Below are 21957 nucleotides of genomic sequence, written 5' to 3' on the forward strand. Positions count from 1 at the left end.
CATAGCACATTATGTTTTTCAAAGTTTTCATGTCCATGTATATCGTTTCTGTAATACCCAACATAATGTGAACACATAGTACACACACAAACACACTTGACAAAACAATCGCAATGTTGAAAAATTGGGGTACATGCAGCACATAAGTCCATCAACCTAAAATGCTGTTTATACTTCAGAATTCTCTGCTAGGCCTTAGGAAAACATAAACATGATAACCATACCAGCTTACTTTATAGGAAAACAAACCTGAGGCTTACTATTGGAGACAGACTATGCGTTCTACCCACCTGGAAAACTGAAAAACACTGGTATCCAGAGGTTTAAGCTGAAGAGAAAGTGTCCTGCTTTCTTCTCCAACTGAAAGAAGTGGGCTAGGGCTATCAATTCCCTCATAACCCATTGTCTTGTTATTCAGTTCATCCATATCTTGAATAGTAGGGATCTTCAGTGGATCAGTAAGTACCTAGCAAAGAAAGAAATGATTCATAAAAATCCCAATTATAAACTAAATACCAAAGGATGAGTCAAATCCTTCTGATGCTAGGAAAGAATACTTAGCCAAATAAAAAGAAACTGTTTCCTACACAAAACAAACAGCGCGCAGTAATGTACACTAGAACACTGAACCCAGGCACATTTAGTTAGAACCTTATCAGCTGGACACCGACAGACCTCCCCAACTCACTTATTGGCTCCTACTGTCATCCCACCCACATTAACCCAGGCCCCCTAAACGCCATCTAATTTTCCCTTGTGACCCAGTTGAAGGCTGGGTTTACACTCCTCTGAGATCTGTGATGAGGGTAGGGGCAGAGGGAATGAGCATTGCAGCAAGTGTCGGTCCTGATTTTGAAGAAATGCATGCGAGAGACTAACATATGTTCATAGTGCACACACAGAGACATGCGTCTGGGATCTCGTGGGGGAGCCAGCTTACGAAGAGTGATGAAGGTGAAGGAATATAAAGGGGGAGGTAAACTGAATGAGGACAGGGCAGTCCCAGGAAATCTCCCAATATCTACTTCAGACTCTTGAGCCAATATATTAGGACATGAAACCTGTTCATTCATATACCTGGGTCTTGGCAGGATGTCAGATGAATTGATATGAAATTGCCTCTATCCTCACCAGTCTGACCTACCCTGATTCAGTGGGTGGAAGGTGAATCTAACATGCGACTAGCAGATATCTCTGGGAAAGAGGGCCAAAAGGAAAATCATGCAGAAAGGCAGGGTTGGGTGGGGAAGATATATGGGTGCTATGGTGGCTGTCAGGAAAGGAGTGTCCCTGAAAGGACGGCCAACCTTATTGCACCCTTCAGCGTCCGGAGCTGGGCAACCATGTCCGAGAGACAGTGCTCCTGAAAATTCAAAACAGCAGAGTCTTTATAAAGCCAGCCAGCCTGAAAGCAGGGACAGGGGAGGGACACAAAGAACCACCCCTTCTCCCAAGAGGAAGGAGGAAGGAATCACCTCCGAATCCTGGAAAAAGGAGACCGAGGAAAGCCACATACTCAACAGGAGCAGCCTGTATGAGGATGGAACACAACCCTGAATGTTCCATAAGACTGAAAATGACATTTGCACTGACCAGAATTAGTACTAAATCCAAATCTGGGAAATAAAAATGGTTTGACTCTTCTATTTTTGGTGATCTGAACATCAGTAACAGCAGATCCAAGCAAAATTGAACGGTCCAATGGGAAAAAAGAGATACCAAAAGAAATGGTTCATTATTTCTATGCAGCTTTCAAGATTGCTGCTTCCTTCAACCTATGTCCACTGTTGGGGAAAATTTTGCGTGAGGAAAAGGAGAGAGCAGACGGGCTCTTACCTGGTGGCTCTCATTTTCTGTTGGCACCTTCTTCTTCTCCACAATTTGATCTCTAAGAGAAGACAAAAGTGCTATTTAGTTTATTCATGAAATTTCTCAGTCTGAAATAGATTACCAGTTTTGGATTTAGGTTAAAATATTCCTTCCAGATTAGAAATAGTGTAAGATCCATTGAGTCACTAAGGGTGCCTTCTTGAGCTCTGCTACTGAAGAGAGAATTCAAATGCTCCATCAAAAGAGAGGAGCTGAGGGCCTCCCTGGTGGCACATGGGGTTAAGCTATCCGCAGCCTCTGCAGCACAAGTTCGATCCCCAGCCAGCCAGGGAGAACCCCACGTGGCGCAGCAGACCTCTCCTGACTTGCCTGCTGCTCCCCTCAGCAATGCATTTCAGTCAGTCTGCCTGTTCTGTTCCCCGCTCTGTCTCTGGTGAATCCTCTCACCTCTACCCCATGCCTCTGGCCTGTACCCCAGTTCTTGTATGCATAAATAAATAAATCTTTTTTTTTTTTAAAGAGAGGAGCTGGGGAGGGAGGGAGAGAAACTAACAACAATCACTAATTGAGACATTTAGGAGATGATTAGAAGGAATACAATATTGAGAAAACAGGAAGGTGAGGTGGGAAATCATTAAAAAAAAAATATATATATATATATATATTTCTCTCTCCTCAAAACTGCCCTGTCCTCTCAGGAAGGGTCAGGCTCCCCTACTGCACATTACAGAAGGCCAGGTCAGATATACTCAACTGTTTCTTAGCTCTGCTCAAGTACAGGTCTTCATCAATGAGTTCCTGTTCCTCTGGAACAGAGCATCTCCTGCGGTATAAAGAAGAAATCATCTTTTGGAAGTAAAAATACCCTTCTCTTTTACATTTCACTTTTCTTACGACTATGATAAGCAGGTCAAAGAGGTTAACAACTCTGACAGAGGTCAGATTCCACCCACCATTACAAACAAAACCTGTGTGTAGTTTAATGTGTAGCAATTCTTATTTCAAGGCATACATGATGTAATTATTTTTGGTGCATATATCACCCTTTTGCCAGCAGATTCAAAATACTTTACAGTTACAAAATTCAGATTATGGTGAACACCATGAAACAAACTCTAATTTTTAAAAGTGATGTTCCAGGGCCTCCCTGGTGGCGCAGTGGTTGAGCGCCGGGTTGAGAAGCTGCCCGCAGCCTCTGCAGCACCGGTTCGATCCCCGGCCACTGGGTGGGGGGTCCCACATGGCGCACAGACCTCTCCTGCCGCCTGCTACTCCCCTCAGTGGTGTAATTTGGTCCTTCTTCCTGTTCTGGCTCTGGTGAATTCTCTCACCCTCCCGCGCTTCTGACTGTACCCAGTGCTTGTATAAATAAATAAATAAATCTTAAAAAAAAAAAAACTCCCAGACATTTAAAAAAATAAAAAATAAATAAAAGTGACGTTCCAGCACAAGAGAGATTTGCTTGAGGTTCCATAAAGAGAGAGTATTGCTGAGAGTAGAACCTTGTTCTTCTGCCTCTCATCTAAGAAAGTAATTCTCAAGGTGGAGTCTAGAAGCAGGAAAGTCCCTAAATTAGGTAAAGATGCCTGAAGAAGATCAGTGGCTATGACAGAGGCTACCAATAAGGGACGAGGGCTTTATGTCATAGAAAGGACAGAATAGAAACTAGCAAAGAGGAGAAAGAAGGAGGATTCTATAAATGAAGTGTGATGAAGAGAATTTTAGTAGTTAAAAACCTAAAGGAGTACTGGAAAATGTATTCAATGGTCAAGAGCAATTCTAGAAACAAACAAAAATTAATAATTGGAAATGCTGTTATACCCATTTTATCAGGGGCAAGGTGTCCTAGAAGGCTATGTTTCTTGGACTAAATGCAAACTGACAGGAGACACAGGATTCACAATTGAAAATTCTAAGTACTCAGTCCCACATTCTACTGTAATCATATAATCCTAGTTACTCTCCATGGAGAGGTGCTGCGGTACATGTGGAGACCGATGGATAATGCTCAGCCATTACAGATCAAGATTTCATTTAATTTCCTTCATTAAATTTTTTTTTCCTAAAAAGCATATTTTGCTTTAGTATCTTTTTATCAGCATTTATCCTGCAGAAAAAAATTTAAAAAGTCACTTGCTACATCAGCAGACTGATGTATTATTATGAACCTATGTGGCTACTGAGCCAAAGAAAGTATTTGTTAAATTGACATGAATGCTCATGCATATGCCAGGCACTAGCCAGATGTTAGATGCTGCAAGGAACCCATGGTATATTAGGGCGACAAACATGTAAACAAAAGCACTGAGTGTGTAACACACACTACAATAGATTCAGGTATAGGAAGCAAATGAAGAAAAATCATCAACTCAACCTGAAACATAAAGCCCCTGTTCTCAAAGAGTTTACAACCTCTTGAAGAGCCAAAGTATACACATATGAAAAACATCTGAAAAACACAAAGCAGTAAAGTGAACAAATGTCAAAAATTAAATACCACAGGAAGCCGGAGTACAATCACTGTATATATTATCAACAGGAAAAGTATCACACGAAATGCACAGGCTTCCCAGGTGGAGTAACTCGTCTAGGGAGCTGGAATGTAGAAAGTCACTGATTCCTCTTGCTGACACTGTCAAAATTATGGGTAAGAGGGAACGAGTGTGGTATGCGTGAGGAACAGTCAAGTCATAGGGCCTGGCTAAAGCATAGGGTTTGAATTAATGTACAATGAAAAAATAAGGTTAGAAAAGGGGCTTGACTGCCAGGCTGAAAGCTGAAGTGTGTAGAAGTGAGAAGTGTTTTAGAATACAGAAACAAATCAGTTGCTTTCTCAGGCACAGTCTTGCACCCTAAGCGTACCTGTACTTTGGATGGGAATTATAGTAACAAAACCATCTTGCAGGTAATGTAGATGGATCAACCTTGCCAGGAAGTTTCCTCCATTTAAGACATTCATCACACTGTACCCATGTCTGGTCAGGAATCTTCCTGAATGAAGGAAAACAGAAGTGTGACAATTTATATCCTAGCTTTATACTTATTGTACATTAGAAAGGCACACCACGAAAGTGAAGGAACAGATTTTTTAGTATAAAAATGTCAGAGCTGTTGTAATCTAGTGTTGAATATGGACGCACTCTGAACTTAACAAATAAAATAATTATAGAATAACACCAGATAGAGGTATAAAAAATAGTTACAAATATCAACATAGTGAACCACCATTCTTTAGTCAATATATTTATCCTGGAATCTCTTGTTCATTTTCACTGTATTTTTTTTTAAAGATTTATTTATTTATGCATATAAGAACTGGGGTACAGGCCAGAGGTGTGTGTATTGTAGGGTGAGAGGATTCATCAGAGACAGAGTGGAGAACAGAACAGGCAGACTGGCTGAAATACACTGCTGAGGGGAGCAGCAGGTGAGTCAGGAGAGGTCTGCTGTGCCATGTGGTTATCTCCCTGGCCGGGGATTGAACTCGTGCTGCAGTGGCTGCAGATAACTTCGTTGCTTGCGTCTTAACCCCTCGCGCCACCAGCGAGGCCCTAACTGTAAGTATATTAACTAGGAAAATATATTTATTACAATATTACCAAGAAGTAAAACCCATAGAATCATTTATAAAACCCATCCAATCCCATTACAGGTTTAAAATGCATTTGCAGGACTCACTGAAGCATCATCATCAAAACAGCCCCTCCATTTCTCTGCAGATGCCCTAGTCCTCTTTTTCTCCTTTCAAAAAAGGTCTTTGTGTGCATTTCAGTCAAAATGTTATTAGGTTGATGTTCCCAAATTAATCTTTAAAAGTAATATAAATCTGGGACTCCCTGGTGGCTCAAGGGGTTAAATCTCAGCACTATGAAGCTTTCTGCAGCCTCTGCAGCTCCCTGGCCAGGGAGCTACCCACATGGCAGCAGACCTCTCCTGTCTCTCTCGCTGCTCCCCTCAGCAGTGTATTTTAGTCAATCCACCTGCTCTGTTCCCCACTCTGTCTCTGGTGAATCCTCTCACACCCTGCACCACTGGCCTACTCCCCAGCTCTTGTATGCATAGATAAATAAAATAAATCTTTGAAAAAATAAAAGTAGGGGCCTCCCTGGTGGCACAAGGGGTTAAGCACCGCACTATGAAGCAATCCGCAGCATCTGCAGCATGAGTTCAATCCCCGGCCGGCCAGAAGGAAACCCACATGGCGCAGCAGACCTCTCCTGTCTCGCCCACTGCTCCCCTCAGCAGTGTGTTTCAGTCAGTCTGCCTGTTCTGCTCCCCACTCTGTCTCTGGTGAATCTTCTCACCCCCCACACCTCTGGCCTGTACCCCAGCTCTTGTATGCATAAATAAATAAATCTTTAAAAAAAATAAAAGTAATATAAATTTGATTTAAGTTTCATAATGAAATGATGGCTCCAGACCAACAGTTGGGTTAAATTAAGATAAAACTCTTCTAGATTTCTACTCTTACAACATACCCATTTGCATCCACCTCAGCAAGTGTAACCCAGTTACCTACACCTTAGAGCAAATTTGCTTCTCTGTGAAGGAGGTGGCCTATATATAGTAGAAGTAGGCAGCACTTAAGGTGTGAGACAGGCTGGCAGGGGAAAAGTTAGAGAAAAGACAGAAGGAAGACAGACTAGGGCCAGATTAAAACCCTAATTAGCCAAGGGTGGTGTGTGTACACATTTCAATGGAGTGGTGTGATTCTTTAATGTCTTTGTTCAACATTTTCTTTTCTTCATAAATAGTGCTTTTCTCCCTAATTATAAAAGTAATATAAACTCATTGAGAAACTGGAAAATACAGAAAGATATTTAAAAAAAAAAACATCAAAGGCACTTGGAATTCTAGCATGCAAATACAATAGCCCCCCCTTTTTTTTTTAAACTATATATTTTTTAAAGATTTATTTATTTTTATAGAAGAGCTGGGGTACAGGCCAGAGGTGTGGGAAGGTAAGAGGATTCACCAGAGACAGAGCAGAGAGCAGAACAGGCAGACAACGGAAATACACTGCTGAGAGGAGCAGCGGGCACGACAGGAGAGGTCTGCCATGCCATGTGGGGATCTCCCTGGGTGGCCGGGAATTCTTTTTAAACAGAGAGAATTTGCACACATTTTTTCCTGTCTCCTGCCTCCAGGTCGCTCCAACCTTGCAATCTCTAAATGCTAAGCTCAGGCCTGACCTCTGGTGTCTATGTATGTCCATACAGGTATTGTTTTTTTTTTTTTTTTTAAATAATAAATTTTATTTTTGTATTCCCCATACATTTGCAATCCCCCCATTCTGACCCCAATCTGTCCCCTCCCGCCCCCCACTCCCCAAAAACTGTCTCTGGTTCATAGTTTTTTGTTGATTTTGATTTTCATTTTCTTATAGTTATTCATTTTCCTGGTCCCTTATTTAAGTTCTCTAGATTCCTGCTATGAGTGAGACCATCCGGTATTTTTCTTTTTCTTTCTGGCTTATTTCGCTGAGCATGATCCCTTCCAGCGCCATCCATGTTGCTGCAAATTGCATGTGTTTATCTTTTTTGAATGCTGAGTAATATTCCATGGTATATATGTACCACATCTTCTTGATCCAGTCATCTATTTTTTGGCATTTGGGCTCATACAGCTATTGTTTTATTTAGAGTCAGAGCCAGAAAAAAAGCAGTAAAGGTAGTAGTGGGAGGAGAGGAAATGTCACATTATTTTTGTTTTCCTATGTACGTACACAGAAAAATCTCTCATAGAAGCATGCTAATATTTATTACTCTCTTGGGGACAAGTACACTTAGAGATAGCAACTCCCTGCCTCAAGTTACATGCAGACCACAGTAGACCCTTCTATTCAGGCAGACAGGAGAGGCTTTTAGTTTGTGCTTGCCATAAATAGGTAGTTAAGGTAATATGCCATATTCTCCTCACTGGATCTTTCCAGAAGTAATAGGGTTTGGGGGCTTGTCTGCATATATTTGAACCTTTGGATCTACCACTTTTTACTTGTCTTAAGCAAGTTACTTAAACTCTTGCTGTATAAGTCCCTACATCATTAAAGAAGTAATAATATCTTTCTCTTAGAGTTGTTGTGAAAATAAGCGTGAATACATATAAAGAACTGAGACCAGTGCCTACCATATAAGTACTCAACAAATAACCATTATTGCAATCCCGCCTACAGAAAGGTTGTTTAACGCACAAACACACATTCCAGCATATATGAAAATCTGCTTCACTTCATTAATCATGTCTTATTTGACAGGCAAAAAATGGCACCTCATCTTAATTTGCATTTCTTTGAAAACCATGGAGGCTGAACATAAGAAGTCTAGAATAAGACAATTATGATATTCATTCAGCAATCAGGTTGCCTTTCAAACAAAATCTTATATCATAAATTTGTCTGATGATTTCCACTAACAAAAAAACAGGTGCCTACCCCAAAAGGAATTTAACATTGTAATCTTTGTTTTGAAGGTGGTATATGTGTGTTCTTACTCATTCTGTCCTTTGGAGTATTCCTGGCCCACCCAGGCATTTCATCCAGATCCACATTTCTTTATTTCTATTCCTGGCACACCCAGGCATTTCATCCAGATCCACATTTCTTTATTTCCCTGATTTAGGTTCGATAAATTCTACCTTTTTTCTGATATGCTAAGATCTCTATTTCTACTCTCAAATTCCTCAGTATAGTTCCAATAATGTTCACTAGGAATAGAGAAAGGAAGTTTTCTAACATTTCTTACTTATCATATGCCAGGCATTATGTTAAAAATGTTATCCCATCTAGTTTACTATACTCAGAGAAGTGAAGTGATTTACCCAAGTTCACTCAACTATTAAGAAGCAGATCCAGATTTTCAACCCAGGAGTGTCTGATTTAAATGGCCACCATCTCCTACTATATCTCACTGCCTAGAGTATAAACTGACAGTACTAAACTTTTCATATTTATGATCCAAACCATACAAGTGTTAAAGCAGAATGAAGAGGTTGAGAGGATGGAAGTGATACCTATGATTTCCTATTCTTAGTTAATTAGACTTTATGTGAAAAACACCATCTTATCCTTGTTCCTTCCATTTGCTCTATGAACATTAGCCCTAACACTTCCAGTTTCTACATCTACTACTCACGGTATTGGCCTGGCTATAGCAGAGTTCTCAAAATTCTCTTGGGAGGTCTTTTCCTTCCAATAAGCATTGAGCTTCTGGGCAAGGGCATTTATTGTCAACCTGAAAAAAAAAAAAAAACAAGAAGTGTATCAATGTTTAGCATTTTCTGAACAATTATCTGATCTTTGAGACACTCCCATTTAACAGAAAGGCAATAATTTAGAATATTCAGCATAGATTTGAACATGTACAGTTTCAGAAACTAGAATAAGAATCTACTGCCTTTGAAAATTGCATATCAAAATGACAAAGTCAAAATACTGAATGATCACTTTGGTTGAAAAGATAAAATGGTCAGGAGTCAAAAAAAAAGTATTATGCTCTCCAAAAATTTCATGGTTTTTAGAATAATGGTGCAGGGAGTAGGGGATGATATTAGGGACTATGACAGAGGACTAAATTGGAGAGCCAGGACAGACTCAAATACTGTGAAGATTAAGGCAACAGGCAAACAATTCAGGACAATGCTCAAACTCAGAGGGTCAAATACTGCATCCTAACCACTACAAATCAATCAAATCTGAACATAAAAATGGTCTATATAGTTTTTCTACATCATGTAGATCATAGCAGTTATAGCACCAATGGGTAACAAAGTTTCCTTCCACCTTCTGCTACGTAGCTGTTAGTGGAATCTGTACTCCAGTTTTGACTCTTGCACTTTCTCCTTTCTCCTTCTTTCCAAATGAATAACAGTAGACCCAGTGTCAAAGAATGCAATTTGTATAAGTCAAAATCTGAATTTACTTTTTAAAACTGACAGCTTTCTAATTACTAATTCCTATTTAATTCTGTAGCCCAGGATTACAATAACATAGAGCTATTTATACAAGCTTAATAGTTTTTAGATCTCTTAACTTGCTGGGTCATTCCCCAAGGTTTTTGCATATCTCTTACCTTCTTTACTTCTACCTTATTCATATTAAATTAGATTCTGGCTACACACAGAAAATTAAATAATCGTATATGAGCACTCTACAATGTCATATGAATATTTCTACTTCTATGTTCATATCCTTCCTTCCAAGGCACGTTCTAATAAAAGAAGTAGATTAGACAGGATACTGGGAAAATGGTGGAGTAGGCAGCACCAGAAATCTATCTCCTTACCAAGATGACAGTTACACTGAGCAAAATCTATCTGATACAACTATTTTAGATCTCTGGAGTCTATTGAAGGCTTGCAACTTCCAGGGGAAGGCTTGAATGATAAATTTGCAAATTTTAGCTCTTAGCACAGTAGTAGCTTTCTGTCTCCTACCACAAGCCCTATAGCAAGGCATCTATATACACATTCCAAGAGCAGATTGTATGAGCCAAGGTGGGCAAAAAGGACTATGTCTTCCAAATATTGGGGATCTGTGTTCTGATCATTGATTTCTGCTACCACAAAGAAAATAACCATAAAATATACACAAAAGAAAATGAGAAAGGAATTTAAATATTTCACAAAAAAGAAAATCAACTAAACACAAAAGATGACAGTAATGCTGGGCACGAAGGCCAAAAATCCTATAAGAAATATAGAAAACAAATAGTACAACAGAAGTCCCTCCTTATCAATAATTTCTTTAAATGTAAATGGATTAAATTCACCAATCAAAATACAGACATTGGTGGGATGGGTGGAAAAAAAACATGATCCAAGTATATGCTGTCTACAAGACACTAACATCAGATACAAAGACACAGATAGGTTGAAAGTAAAGCAGTGGAAAAGGATAAATAGCAACCAAAAACAGAGTATGGGTTACTACACCAATAATAGACAAAACAGACTATAAGTCACAATAACTAACTAACCTGAGTGTCCGTTGATGTATGAATGGATAAGCAAAATGTAGTATGCAGTCATGCATGGATTAGCAATGGGAATTATATTCTAAGAAAGTAAAACTGGGTGATTTTGCTGTTGTGCAAGTGTCATACAGTATGTAGTTACACAAATCTTGACAGTACAATCTATTGTGACCACTGTAGTATATGGAGTCTGTCATTGAGTAAAATGTTAACTGATGCATGACTGTATACATGGAATATTATGCAGGCTTAAAAAAGGAACTTCTGACATATGGTACGACTTTCTAAACATTAAATTCCAAGCACATTATTTTATGATCAGTGAAATAAGAGAGTCACAAAACACAAGTATTGTATGATTTTACTTATATGAAGTAGTTAGCACAGTCAAAATCATAGACACAGTAGTAAGTAGAAAGGTAGTTGCCGGGGGCTAGAGAGGTGGGGAATTAGTGTTTAATTGGTGCAGAGTTTCAGTTTTGCAAGAAGAAAAGTATTCTGGAGATGAATGGCAGTGATAGTTGCATAATAATATACTGTACTTAATACTATAATGCACTTAATACTACTAACTATACACTTAAAAATGGTTAAGATGGTAAATTTTATGTGTATTTTCCACAATTAAAAAACACTGAAAAAGGGAAGTAGATATCTGGTTACCAGGAGTTGGAGAGAAGAGGGAGAAGAGTAACATAATGGACAAGGGGTTAATTTTTGGGGTGGCAAAAAAGTTTTGGAGTTAGATAGTGGTGATATTGGTACAACTTTCTAAACATATTAAAAACCAGTGAATTGTACAATTAAAAATAGTGACTTTCATGTGATGCAAACTGTATTTCTCAAAAAAAAAAACCTGTTCTCATGTTCATGTAAAATTTACTGAAGTAAAGTTTACAAATTGTAAAATCCATCTTTTAAAATGTGTATTTTTATCAATTTGACAAATGTATAATCACATTACCATTACCCAAATCAAGATGTTGCTCTCATGTAATTTGAAACCCCATTTTTTTTTCCTGGCAAAAAGCCTGTCTTGACTCCATTGTTCTATTATTAATCTTCTTCTTTAAACTTGCCCAATCCTTGTATATGTGGTCTATACCCAATCCCTCCTCTCCATCCTTCTGAATGTCCTACAATATAGTTTCTATCATTGCCACTCAACTAAACAGATCTTTCCCCCAATCTCATTATTCTATCAATGATCCTAGCAATATCTGAGTCCACCAAATGTGAGATTTTGATCTCTGATTCTTCCTTCTCCCTTATCTTAGTGTCAATATGCCACCAAAATTTTAAATCTATTTTTCTTAGTATCTGTCATATACTTCCTTTTTCACAGCTACTGTTATTTCAGTCACCTACACTAGTCTAACAGCCTCTAATCCTTCCTACAACCTCCTTCTAGATTTACCAACTGACATAATCCATATTAAGCAGTCTAAATGTGTAATGTACTATATTCTTAAAATTGTCTCAAATAGCTCTCCTATTGAAAGATGCACAATGAATTATCACTGCACTACTATACAACCCACTGTCACCTCCTCCTTTTTTTTTTTTTAAAGATTTATTTATTTATTTATAAAAGCACTGGGTACAGTCAGAAGCACGAGAGGGTGAGAGAATTCACCAGAGCAGGAGCGGGGAGCAGAACAGGCAGACTGATGAAGTACACTGCTGAGGGAGCAGCTGGTGCAGCAGGAGAGGTCTGCACGCCATGTGGGACCCTCGCATGCGGCTAGGGATTGAACTGGTGCTGCAGAGGCTGCGGGCAGCTTTGCAGCCCAGCGCTCAACCGCTATGCCACCGGGGAGGCCCTGTCACCTCCTTCTAAGACAGAGGTTCTCAAACCTTTTTGGTTCATGACACCCTCTGTGTCTCAACTTTTATGCGGCACCCTTAGGTAAAAGAAATAGGTTCCATTTATTAGTTAGGTCCAAGCAACTACATATATGTGATCCAAACAACTTAAAATGTATTTCTGTATTAAATTTAGTATACGTTTGAAAAAAAATACATAAAAATTGAAAGTGTTCCTTTCTTAAATAACCATAATTACTTAATATTGGGATGTATATGCCTGTTGGGTACTGTATAGCTTTTCAAATTTTGGAATCAAACAGGACACAGCATTTCTCACTTTTTCAACACAGATTTTCATGTATTACTTGCTTTTTATCACAACCACTGAAAACCCAGATGCAATAAAAAGGAATACAGGAGATTTTGGCACCTGAAAGTGAGTTCCTACTATAACAAACACTGAAAAAATGTCTTTAGAAATGGGCAGAGGGCAGAGGCTGAAAAACTTTGAGGATCATGACAAAAATAGCTTAGATTGGGTCTCCCCAGTGGCACAGCGGTTGAGCGCTGGGTTGCGAAGCTGCCCGCGGCCTCTGCGGCACCGGTTAGATCCCCGGCTGCTCCCCGGCCACCGGAGAAGGGTCCCACATGGCGCGCAGACCTCTCCTGCCGCCCGCTGCTCCCCTCAACAGTGTACTTTGTCAGTCTGCCTGTTCTGTTCCCCGCTCTGGCTCTGGTGAATTCTCTCACCCTCCTGAGCTTCTGACTGTACCCAGTGCATGTATAAACAAAACAAACAAACAAATAAATAAATAAAAAAACATGCCTCTATAAAAAAATAGCTTACATTGCCTTAAATATGGATGTTAGAAATATGTTAACTTCACTGATGAGAGCTCAGAGAAAGTGAGGAGCATGGTAAAAAAAAAATGCAAATTTCCTTAGAGAATACCAAAATCATTGTGAACAGACTGCTAGTAGAAATATGGATGCTGAAGGTGTTGCTGGTGAATGCTGAGAAGGAACATGTTATTAGAAAACTTGGAGAAAGGCAATCATGGGGGATTAAACTTAGCAGAATGATGTGCTATAGTTATGTGGAAAATATAACCTGTAAATAATGAAGGTGGACATTTATCAGATTTCCAAGGAAAGTCTTGAAAGTGTGTCCTGGTACCTTCTTGCTGCTATGTAAAATGTGAGGAGAAAGAAATTTCAGGCAAGAATTGTTCAGTAAAAAGGGACCAAGATTTAATGATTTCAGAAATTCTCAGCCTATCCAGATTGAAAAAGATGTTAAAATTTAGACTCAATGTCAGGAAAGCATACTATAGAGTAAGAGTCAAGGCTGGGGTTGGACAACCTCTTGCTAGTATCTCAGAAAGAGCAAAAGGTCAAGAGTATTCAGTCACATAAAAAGATCTTTGACAAGATTAAACATGTGAGTCACATCTCTATAGCTATCTCAGGAGAAGCCAAGAATAGAAATAGGATTACCTAGGAAAAATCAATTAAGAGTCTCTTATCTGATGGAGTAAGTATTCATGACATACATGGGAGACCCACAAAGTCCTTAAGAATAGTATACTAACACAAAAGCCTGCTAGATTGGACTGAAAGGGGTAAAGAGAATATAAAATGAAAGGCTGTTGAACCTCCAAAACTCTACAGTTAGGAAACAGTCTGGTGACACTACCCAGCTGCAAACACATGTGCCATATTTTTATTTTATAACATTTTGGTCATTCAGATTTCTCATATATATATTTGGTATTCTCTCACAGTTCTTGGTTTACAGGTCCTAAGTCTTAGTGCTCCCTATGTTGAGTGATAAATGGGTCTCTTATTATGTTAATGAGATGACTTTGGTGTGCACCTAAGGATGGCAACTGGTTGCCATGGCAACCAACTAATATGACTAGAAGGTAGAATTTACAGTAAAGTCCCTTGATGTTGTGGAAAGAGAGAGGAGCTGGAGGTTGAGTTCAATAGCTAATGACCAATGATTTAATTCATCCTATGAAGTAATAAAGTTCCATAAAAATAGAAGAAAAGGAGGTTTCAGGGAGCTTTTGGGTTGCTGAACACGTGAACATTTGAGAATGGTATGCCTGGAGAAGGCCTGGAAGCTCCATGCCTTTTTCCCATACCTTGACCTATGGAAATCTTCCATCTGGCTGTTCTTCAATATTATCCTTTGCAATAAAGCAGTGATATAATGTATGAACAGGTTTTTTTGAGTTCTGTGAGCTGCTCTAGCAAATTAATCAGACCTGAGGAGGGTATCCTAAGAATCTATGACCCATAGCCAGTTGCTCAAAAGCACAGGTAAGTGCCTGGGCTTGCATCTAAAGTGGAGGGTGGTCTTGGGACATTGTGCCTTTAACCTGTGGAATCTGATATCATCTTGGGGTAAACAGTGTCAGAAATTAGCTGATCTGAGTTGAATTATTGGACATATTACTGGTATCCAAGAATTGATGGCTGGCATGGGGAAGACTCCACAAACCCAATAAGAATTGGGTCCAGGAACCTCTTACAACATGGTATTCTTTATGGAAAGGAAATATGACGCTGAAGGTGTGCCACAAACCAGGAAGGGAGAATCTCAAGTCAGAGGGTGAAGCTGTGAGCCTTAGATTATTTTCACGTTTTGAAACGTAATGGCATTAGGTTGGCTGTATTTTGAAATTGCTTGGGACCTCTCTGACTCTTTTTTTATTCTACTGTTTAAACTGGAATATCTATAACTGATATCTTATGCTTGTCCCATCATTGTATTTTCAGAGCAAAATACAATCAATCAATTAATCAAACTTGTCTACAGAAGGAGAGAAATTTTGCCCCAAGATGCATCAGACTCAGAATATCACCTATACTTGATTTAAATGAGGATTTGGGAATTCTGAGTTGATGAATTAAGATCAGAGTTTAGACTTTGAGTTGATGCTGTAATAATTGAGACTTTTGAGGATGTTGGGATGGGGTAAACGTATTTTGCATGTAAGATGTAAGTGGATCGGGGGCCTCCCTGGTGGCGCAGCAGCTGAGCGCTGGGCTGTAAAGCTGCCCGCAGCCTCTGCAGTGCCGGTTCGATCCCCGGCCGCCGGCGAGGGTCCCACATGGCGCTCAGACCTCTCCTGCTGTGCCCGCTGCTCCCCTCAACAGTGTATTTTGTCAGTCTGCCTGTTCTGTTCCCCGCTTTGGCTCTGGTGAATTCTCTTACCCTCCTGCACTTCTGAGTGTACCCAGTGCTTATATAAATAAATAAATAAATCTTTAAAAAAAAAGATGTAAGTGAATCTCAGGGGGCAAGAAAGCAGAGTCAGAGGTGAGGACAAAAGCATAGTCACTGGAGTGGTATGATGTGAGGAGGAGTCAAGCCACCATTGATGGCTTTGAACACTGGAGGAAGAGGGCTATTGGCTAAAGAATGTTAGCAGCCTCTAGAAGCTGGAAATGACAAGGTGATATATTTTTCCCTAGAGCCTCCAGAAAGGAATGAAGCCTTGTCAATACCGTTACTTTAGCCCAATGAGATTCCAGTTGGACTTAGAGTCTACAGAACTCTAAGATAATAAATAAATGTTATATCAAGCCAAGTTTGTAGCAATTTTTTACAACAGCAATAGAAAACAATTTCTACTCTTTATTGACAGAAGTATCACTGTATTTCCCACAAACATTTAAAATACCCTATGGCTGCCCTGTGAGTTTATTATATGCAGCTCAGCACATAGTTTGGGAACTGTGGCTCTAGGAGAGGGGTCAGCAAACTACAGCCTGTGGGCCAAATCCCAGTCACCACCCATTTTTGTAAACAAAATCATATTGGACACACACACTCATTCCTTTACTATTGTCTGTGGTTGCTGTCATACTATAGAGGAACTGAGTAGTTGTGACAGAACATGTGGCCCACAGACCCTACAATATTTACTTTCTGGCTCTTCACAGAAAAATTTGCCAGTCCCTGCCTGTACAATATAGCCCTCTATCCATCTAGCTTTATTTGCTTTCACTTTAGTTCTTTCACTTTATCCCCACTCCCCATATTCTTACCATTCTGAGTCCCTGTCACCACCTTAGATCATGCTATAATTTCAAACTGGAATTCCTTTCCCTCCCATTTTTAAATGCTGTATCTTTTAAGGCAAATCTCACATCATACCTTCTACTCAAAACCTTCTCTATCTATTCTATCAGGGTATTTTTCCTATACCATACTACTTATATTTTGGTTGATCAAACAGTCATTTATTGCTCTCTAAATTGTTTCATGTATGTGACAACGTGTTATTACAAATAGACTACAAGCTCCTCAAAGACAACAATCACATCTTGAATTTGTCTAGAAAATCCCACAAAGCCTAGCCACTGTGCCATGTACCAATAGGGCGCTGAGTTAATATGTTGATTCCATCTCTTAAGCTGAAATTCACTGTAAAAAATTTGAGCCCTGATAGTTGCAGCTGAAACCTGATATCCACAACTATTAAAAGTGATATCACAGATGATTTATTCATAGACATTCCAGTAGGATGATGGCTAGTGTCTCTTTTAGCATTTGTGGTTTTGTTATCTATAATACTCCTAGGATGAGCCTGTGATCTTAGACATTTTTCTCTGATTTCCCTCTAAAATTTCCTTATTTCTATGTAAACATATTTTAATTTTATATAAAATAGAATAAAAAAGGAGAAGACTTGGGATAAGAGTTATGTGCATTTATTAGTCTCAGAAGACTGCATGCAGTATAGTATACTAGTTTTCTGGGTTTTTTTGTAAAATGTGTGGTAGATATTAAGTTACTTAAGCCAGAAATCCTATCTATTTAATTGAATAAACTTACTGCCTACGAAATATCTCTATTTGGATCTCCTGTAATAACCTCAAATTCATATTGAAATTAAACATCACAAATCAAGAATCTAACACCACTAAAATTTATTTTATATATTTTTTTATTTTCTTACATTGTTGTTCATTTTTTATAGTATTTGATTTCTCCCCTCAAGTGTAGTCCCCATAGTTCTCCCACCACCATAGCACCCGTGAACCATCACCATAGTCCCTTGTGCTCTTCCCTCCCATTTTGACCCCTCTCCCTCCCCCTCCTCTGCTGTGTGCCTCAGATCTATGGTTTGCTGGCAAGTTTTGTCTTTTTCCTGATCCTTGGCACATAGGAGATTATCTCACAATTCCTGATAACAGAAGTAATGAGTGATCCAATTCCTCTGCTAAAGTTTTGAAGCAATTATATCCTTGCTTTAACAACTCCTTTCTTTGTCTTCTAAAGGTATACTTGCTGGTTCAGTCTCAATACCAAGTTCTTTTCTGATTCTTATCTATTTGTCTTACCTATTAAATCTAGATGTTTCCCTGAAAATACACATTGCTCCTCTTGCTCCAATACTTTTTCTCAATCTGTTCACAGACTTAAAAAATCATTTGAAGCAACTTCACATTGCTGCTTTTCCCCCAAATTATTCAATAACTTTAGGTCTACTGATCTGTGTTCATTAAGGTCAATTTCAAGGCTTTTTGTTTCACCAGAAGTATTTTACTAAATGACTCTTTGTACACTCTTTGTACATTCTTTCCACAATTTCTAGAGGTAAGGTTTACTTCAACTGGACTCCATACATCATGTATCAGTAAGCTTTCATTTAAAATTCAAATCATTTCACTCATATGTGGAAAATAAAAAAAACTAGCAAAAACAAAATCAAACAGATAATAAGAACAAAATGGGAGTTATCAGAGGTAAAAAGGGAAGGGAGCTGGGTGGAATGGGTAAAGGGTGTCAACTGCATGGTAGTGTATATGTAAACTAGACTTTTTTTTAAAAAAAAATTTATTTATTTATGCATACAAGATCTGGGGTATAGGCCAGAGGTGTGAAGGCTGAGAGGATTCACCAGAGACAGAGTGGGGAACAGAACAGGCAGACCGACTGAAATACACTGTTGATGGGAGCAGCCGGCAAGCCAGGAGAGGTCTGCGGTGCCATGTGGGTAGCTCCTTGGCTGGTGATCGAACTCATGCTGCAGGGGCTGTGGACACTTCATAGGTTATATCTTAACCCCTTGTGCACCAGGGAGGCCCTAAACTAGACTTTCAATGGTGATTATAATGCAGTATATACAGACATTGAACTATAATTGATGTACACATGAAATCTATATAATGTTTTGCACTAATGTTATTTCAATAAGAAAATTAATGGGCCTTCCTGGTGGCTCACAGGTTAAAGTATCAGTGCTATCAAGTTATCACCAGCCACTGCAGCATGAGTTTGATCCCCAGCCAGGGAGCTAACCCACATGGCGCAGCAGACCTCTCCTGTCACACCTGCTGCTCCCCTCAGCAGTATATTTCAGTAGATCTGCCTGTTCTGCTCCCCACTCTGTCTCTGGTGAATCTGCTCACCCTCCACACCTCTGGCTTATACCCTAGTTCTTGTATGCATAAATAAATAAAATTTAAAAAATAAAATTAAAATAAAATCACTTTATCTTTAATCTTAGAAAATAGATTTGAAGGAATTCTCAGTTAACTTATCTGGCTGGGTTTTAAAGATGATTTTAGAGGTTTCAGAGATTAGAATCCTTTCTTAATGAACTCTCAGAAACAGCTCAGGTTGGGAATGACTCACCTGTACTCCTTGGTGTACTCAAAGTCTTGTTTGTTGTAGGCAGGTTTTAAGAAATTGCACTCAATGACTCCAACTACTCCCACACCTTCTCCATGAGTTGGCTTAGAAGAAAAATATTAATTTCAACACTTACATTACTATTGGCTGCCTGCAGGCATTTCCTTTTAATGCTTAACAATAATAGGTTATATAACATTCATGGGCAAAGAAAGGCCAGTAAGATCTAGAGAAACACTCAGTATTCCTCAATGGGCTGCAAGTATTGCATTGAACTGGAACCTCTGGCAAATTTTAGGACACATATTTTCAAACTATGATCCATAGATCTCTAGAGTTTTCTAGGGATTAACAGCCATCTCTCAGACACGATCTCTACCTTCATGTTTTATATTCTGGGATGGTCGTAAGATTTCATTTGAACAAAGAACGACACTTAAGAAAAAATCAAGGGTAAATATGACTGTTCTAGGGAATGAAACCAAATGTCATCTGAAAAAAAGTTAAGATGCTCTGCAATTATCATACACTATCTTCTAAAGAAATTTTATATGTGCAGGATATCAAACAACTAGTAAAGATAGTCAGACTTGTAATTATTAAATATAAGTTGATACAGGAGAATTTTGGAATTATTGGGTTGTTGGAAAAGTCATGACTGATTTTTGCAACAGATGGCAGTAGTTCATCTTTGGAAGTACTAGAATCATTTGCATCTATTGATAAAATCTTTTTAATTATTTAATGAAGGAACTGAGTTAAGGCATAATTAGACTGGCACACAAATAAGAATTGCATGATAGAAAAGATGATATAAAGGAATTGTATGATATGACAAGAAAAAGCAAACAACCAAGATTGCAAACTAGCAAAGCTAGCTGGGTCTTCTAACAGGGACCCCATGGCTCATGTGAAAGTGGATGCTGGGTGTGGCAGGCGGGGAAACTCCCACTGCTGCTGTTCCAGGGGGCCCCACAGGAACCCCCGAGGCTCCTGTGCGCAAACCCAGATGGTGCCCAGGTGAGAGGCCGTTGGCAGGCTGCGCGCTAAGGTGGCCAGCAGGAAACACCCCAGCTACCAGCCGCCCACACTCAGAGGCCTCTAGGCATTGTGAAGTCCCTGTTACAATATGACTGCCCTATTGTATAATATCCAGCTCTTTATCATTCTTTGTGCATTAATAATCTTGTCTGTGTAACAGGAATGAATGGGATACTTGTAGATATTACTACATGTAGTTTGATTTATAAAGTATCTTCATGCTATTTATCCCTTTCAAGTCTCTCAAACCTGTACCTTGTGAGGCAGGCAAGCTGGTAATATTATTGTCGTTTCCATTTTATATGTAAGGAAATTGACCTTAGAGAAATTAAACAACTTATTCAAAGTTACCCAGTTTGGAAATTAAAAAGTCAGGACTTGATTCTTGGTCATCAACCACTAAATTTCATGCATCTTCCACCATGTCTATTGTTGTCCCAAGAAAATAGAAAGAGTACCTTAAACACTAGTAAACTGATACACATAGTGGAGTTGCTTGTGTTCTAATGCTACCTCTCACTAATAGCTACCAAGAAAAAAATGCATTCAGTGAAGTTTCTCGGTTGAGTAACAGCTAGGAGAGGAGAAGTAGAAAGTTTTCAACATAAGACAGCAAAGTTCCACAACCATATTTAAAACCATCATTACATGGAGGTCTATCCATTACCGTCCAGGGAGTCTAACCCCTGGACAGACTTTCAACCTTTTCCTACTCTTTTCTGCTCTCTAGGACGAAGAAACATTCATGACTCACCTTCACCTGACATCCCACCTTTTCAAAGGACCTGATGAGTCGGTTGTTATGATACATCATTACTCCAAACTGGTTATTATTCTTGCAAGAGAACCCAAAAGTTATTTTCACCTGTTTATTCTGAGAAGAAAATTATTAAGGAGACAAACACTAGAGTCTTTAGCAGAAAAAATATTGTATACTATAGTAAAAATCATCATTGGATGTAAATTGGTACAACCTTTCTAGAGGGCACTGAAAAAATCTGTAGCAACAGTCTTGAAACTTCTTAACTTTTGACTAAAGCACTCTCTTTCAAGGAATTTATACTACAGAAAGAGTCAGGGAAGTCCATAAAGTTTCATGAGTTTCAGAGTTTTATCAATTAGTTATAATGGCAGAAAAACAATATAAGTGCTTGACAATAAAGGAATAATTAAATAACTGCTGATATATTCACATGGTCGATTATGCAGCTATTAAAATTATGTCCTTGTGACACAGAAACATCAATTCCAAAGAACACCTGCACCCCTATGTTTATAGCAGCACTGTTTACAATAGCTAAGCTTTGGAAACAGCCCAAATGCCCAAAAATAGATGACTGGATCAAGAAGATGTGGTACATATACACCATGGAATATTACTCAGCATTCAAAAAAGATAAACACATGCAATTTGCAGCAACATGGATGGCGCTGGAAGGGATCATGCTCAGCGAAATAAGCCAGAAAGAAAAAGAAAAATACCGGATGGTCTCACTCATAGCAGGAATCTAGAGAACTTAAATAAGGGACCAGGAAAATGAGTAACTATAAAAAAGTGAAAATCAAAATCAACAAAAAACTATGAACCAGAGACAGTTTTTGGGGAGTGGGGGGTGGGAAGGGAGGGATTGGGGTCAAAATGGGGGGGGTTGC

The 21957-nt window shown here is 39.0% G+C and overlaps 1 protein-coding gene across 3 annotated transcripts in view; it reads right to left on the reverse strand.

Annotated features, from left to right (window-relative positions):
* MORC4 (MORC family CW-type zinc finger 4) overlaps window positions 1-21957 on the reverse strand; it is a gene marked incomplete at both ends in the record, with an annotated part of 53474 nt that overhangs the window by 9631 nt on the left and 21886 nt on the right. For 2 of the 3 annotated variants that reach the window (XM_084258244.1, XM_084258246.1), the window contains 7 exons: window positions 291-466; window positions 1837-1886; window positions 2580-2653; window positions 4693-4821; window positions 8961-9059; window positions 19267-19367; window positions 21059-21178. In XM_084258244.1, the coding sequence (XP_084114370.1) occupies window positions 291-466; window positions 1837-1886; window positions 2580-2653; window positions 4693-4821; window positions 8961-9059; window positions 19267-19367; window positions 21059-21178 (749 nt within the window). Of the gene's footprint in view, window positions 1-290; window positions 467-1836; window positions 1889-2579; window positions 2654-4692; window positions 4822-8960; window positions 9060-19266; window positions 19368-21058; window positions 21179-21957 lie in introns of all 3 variants that reach the window. The other variant, XM_084258245.1, reaches the window with a different exon arrangement.

Source organism: Talpa europaea (genome assembly GCF_964194135.1).
Source record: "Talpa europaea genome assembly, chromosome: X".
Taxonomy (NCBI): Eukaryota; Metazoa; Chordata; class Mammalia; order Eulipotyphla; family Talpidae; genus Talpa; species Talpa europaea.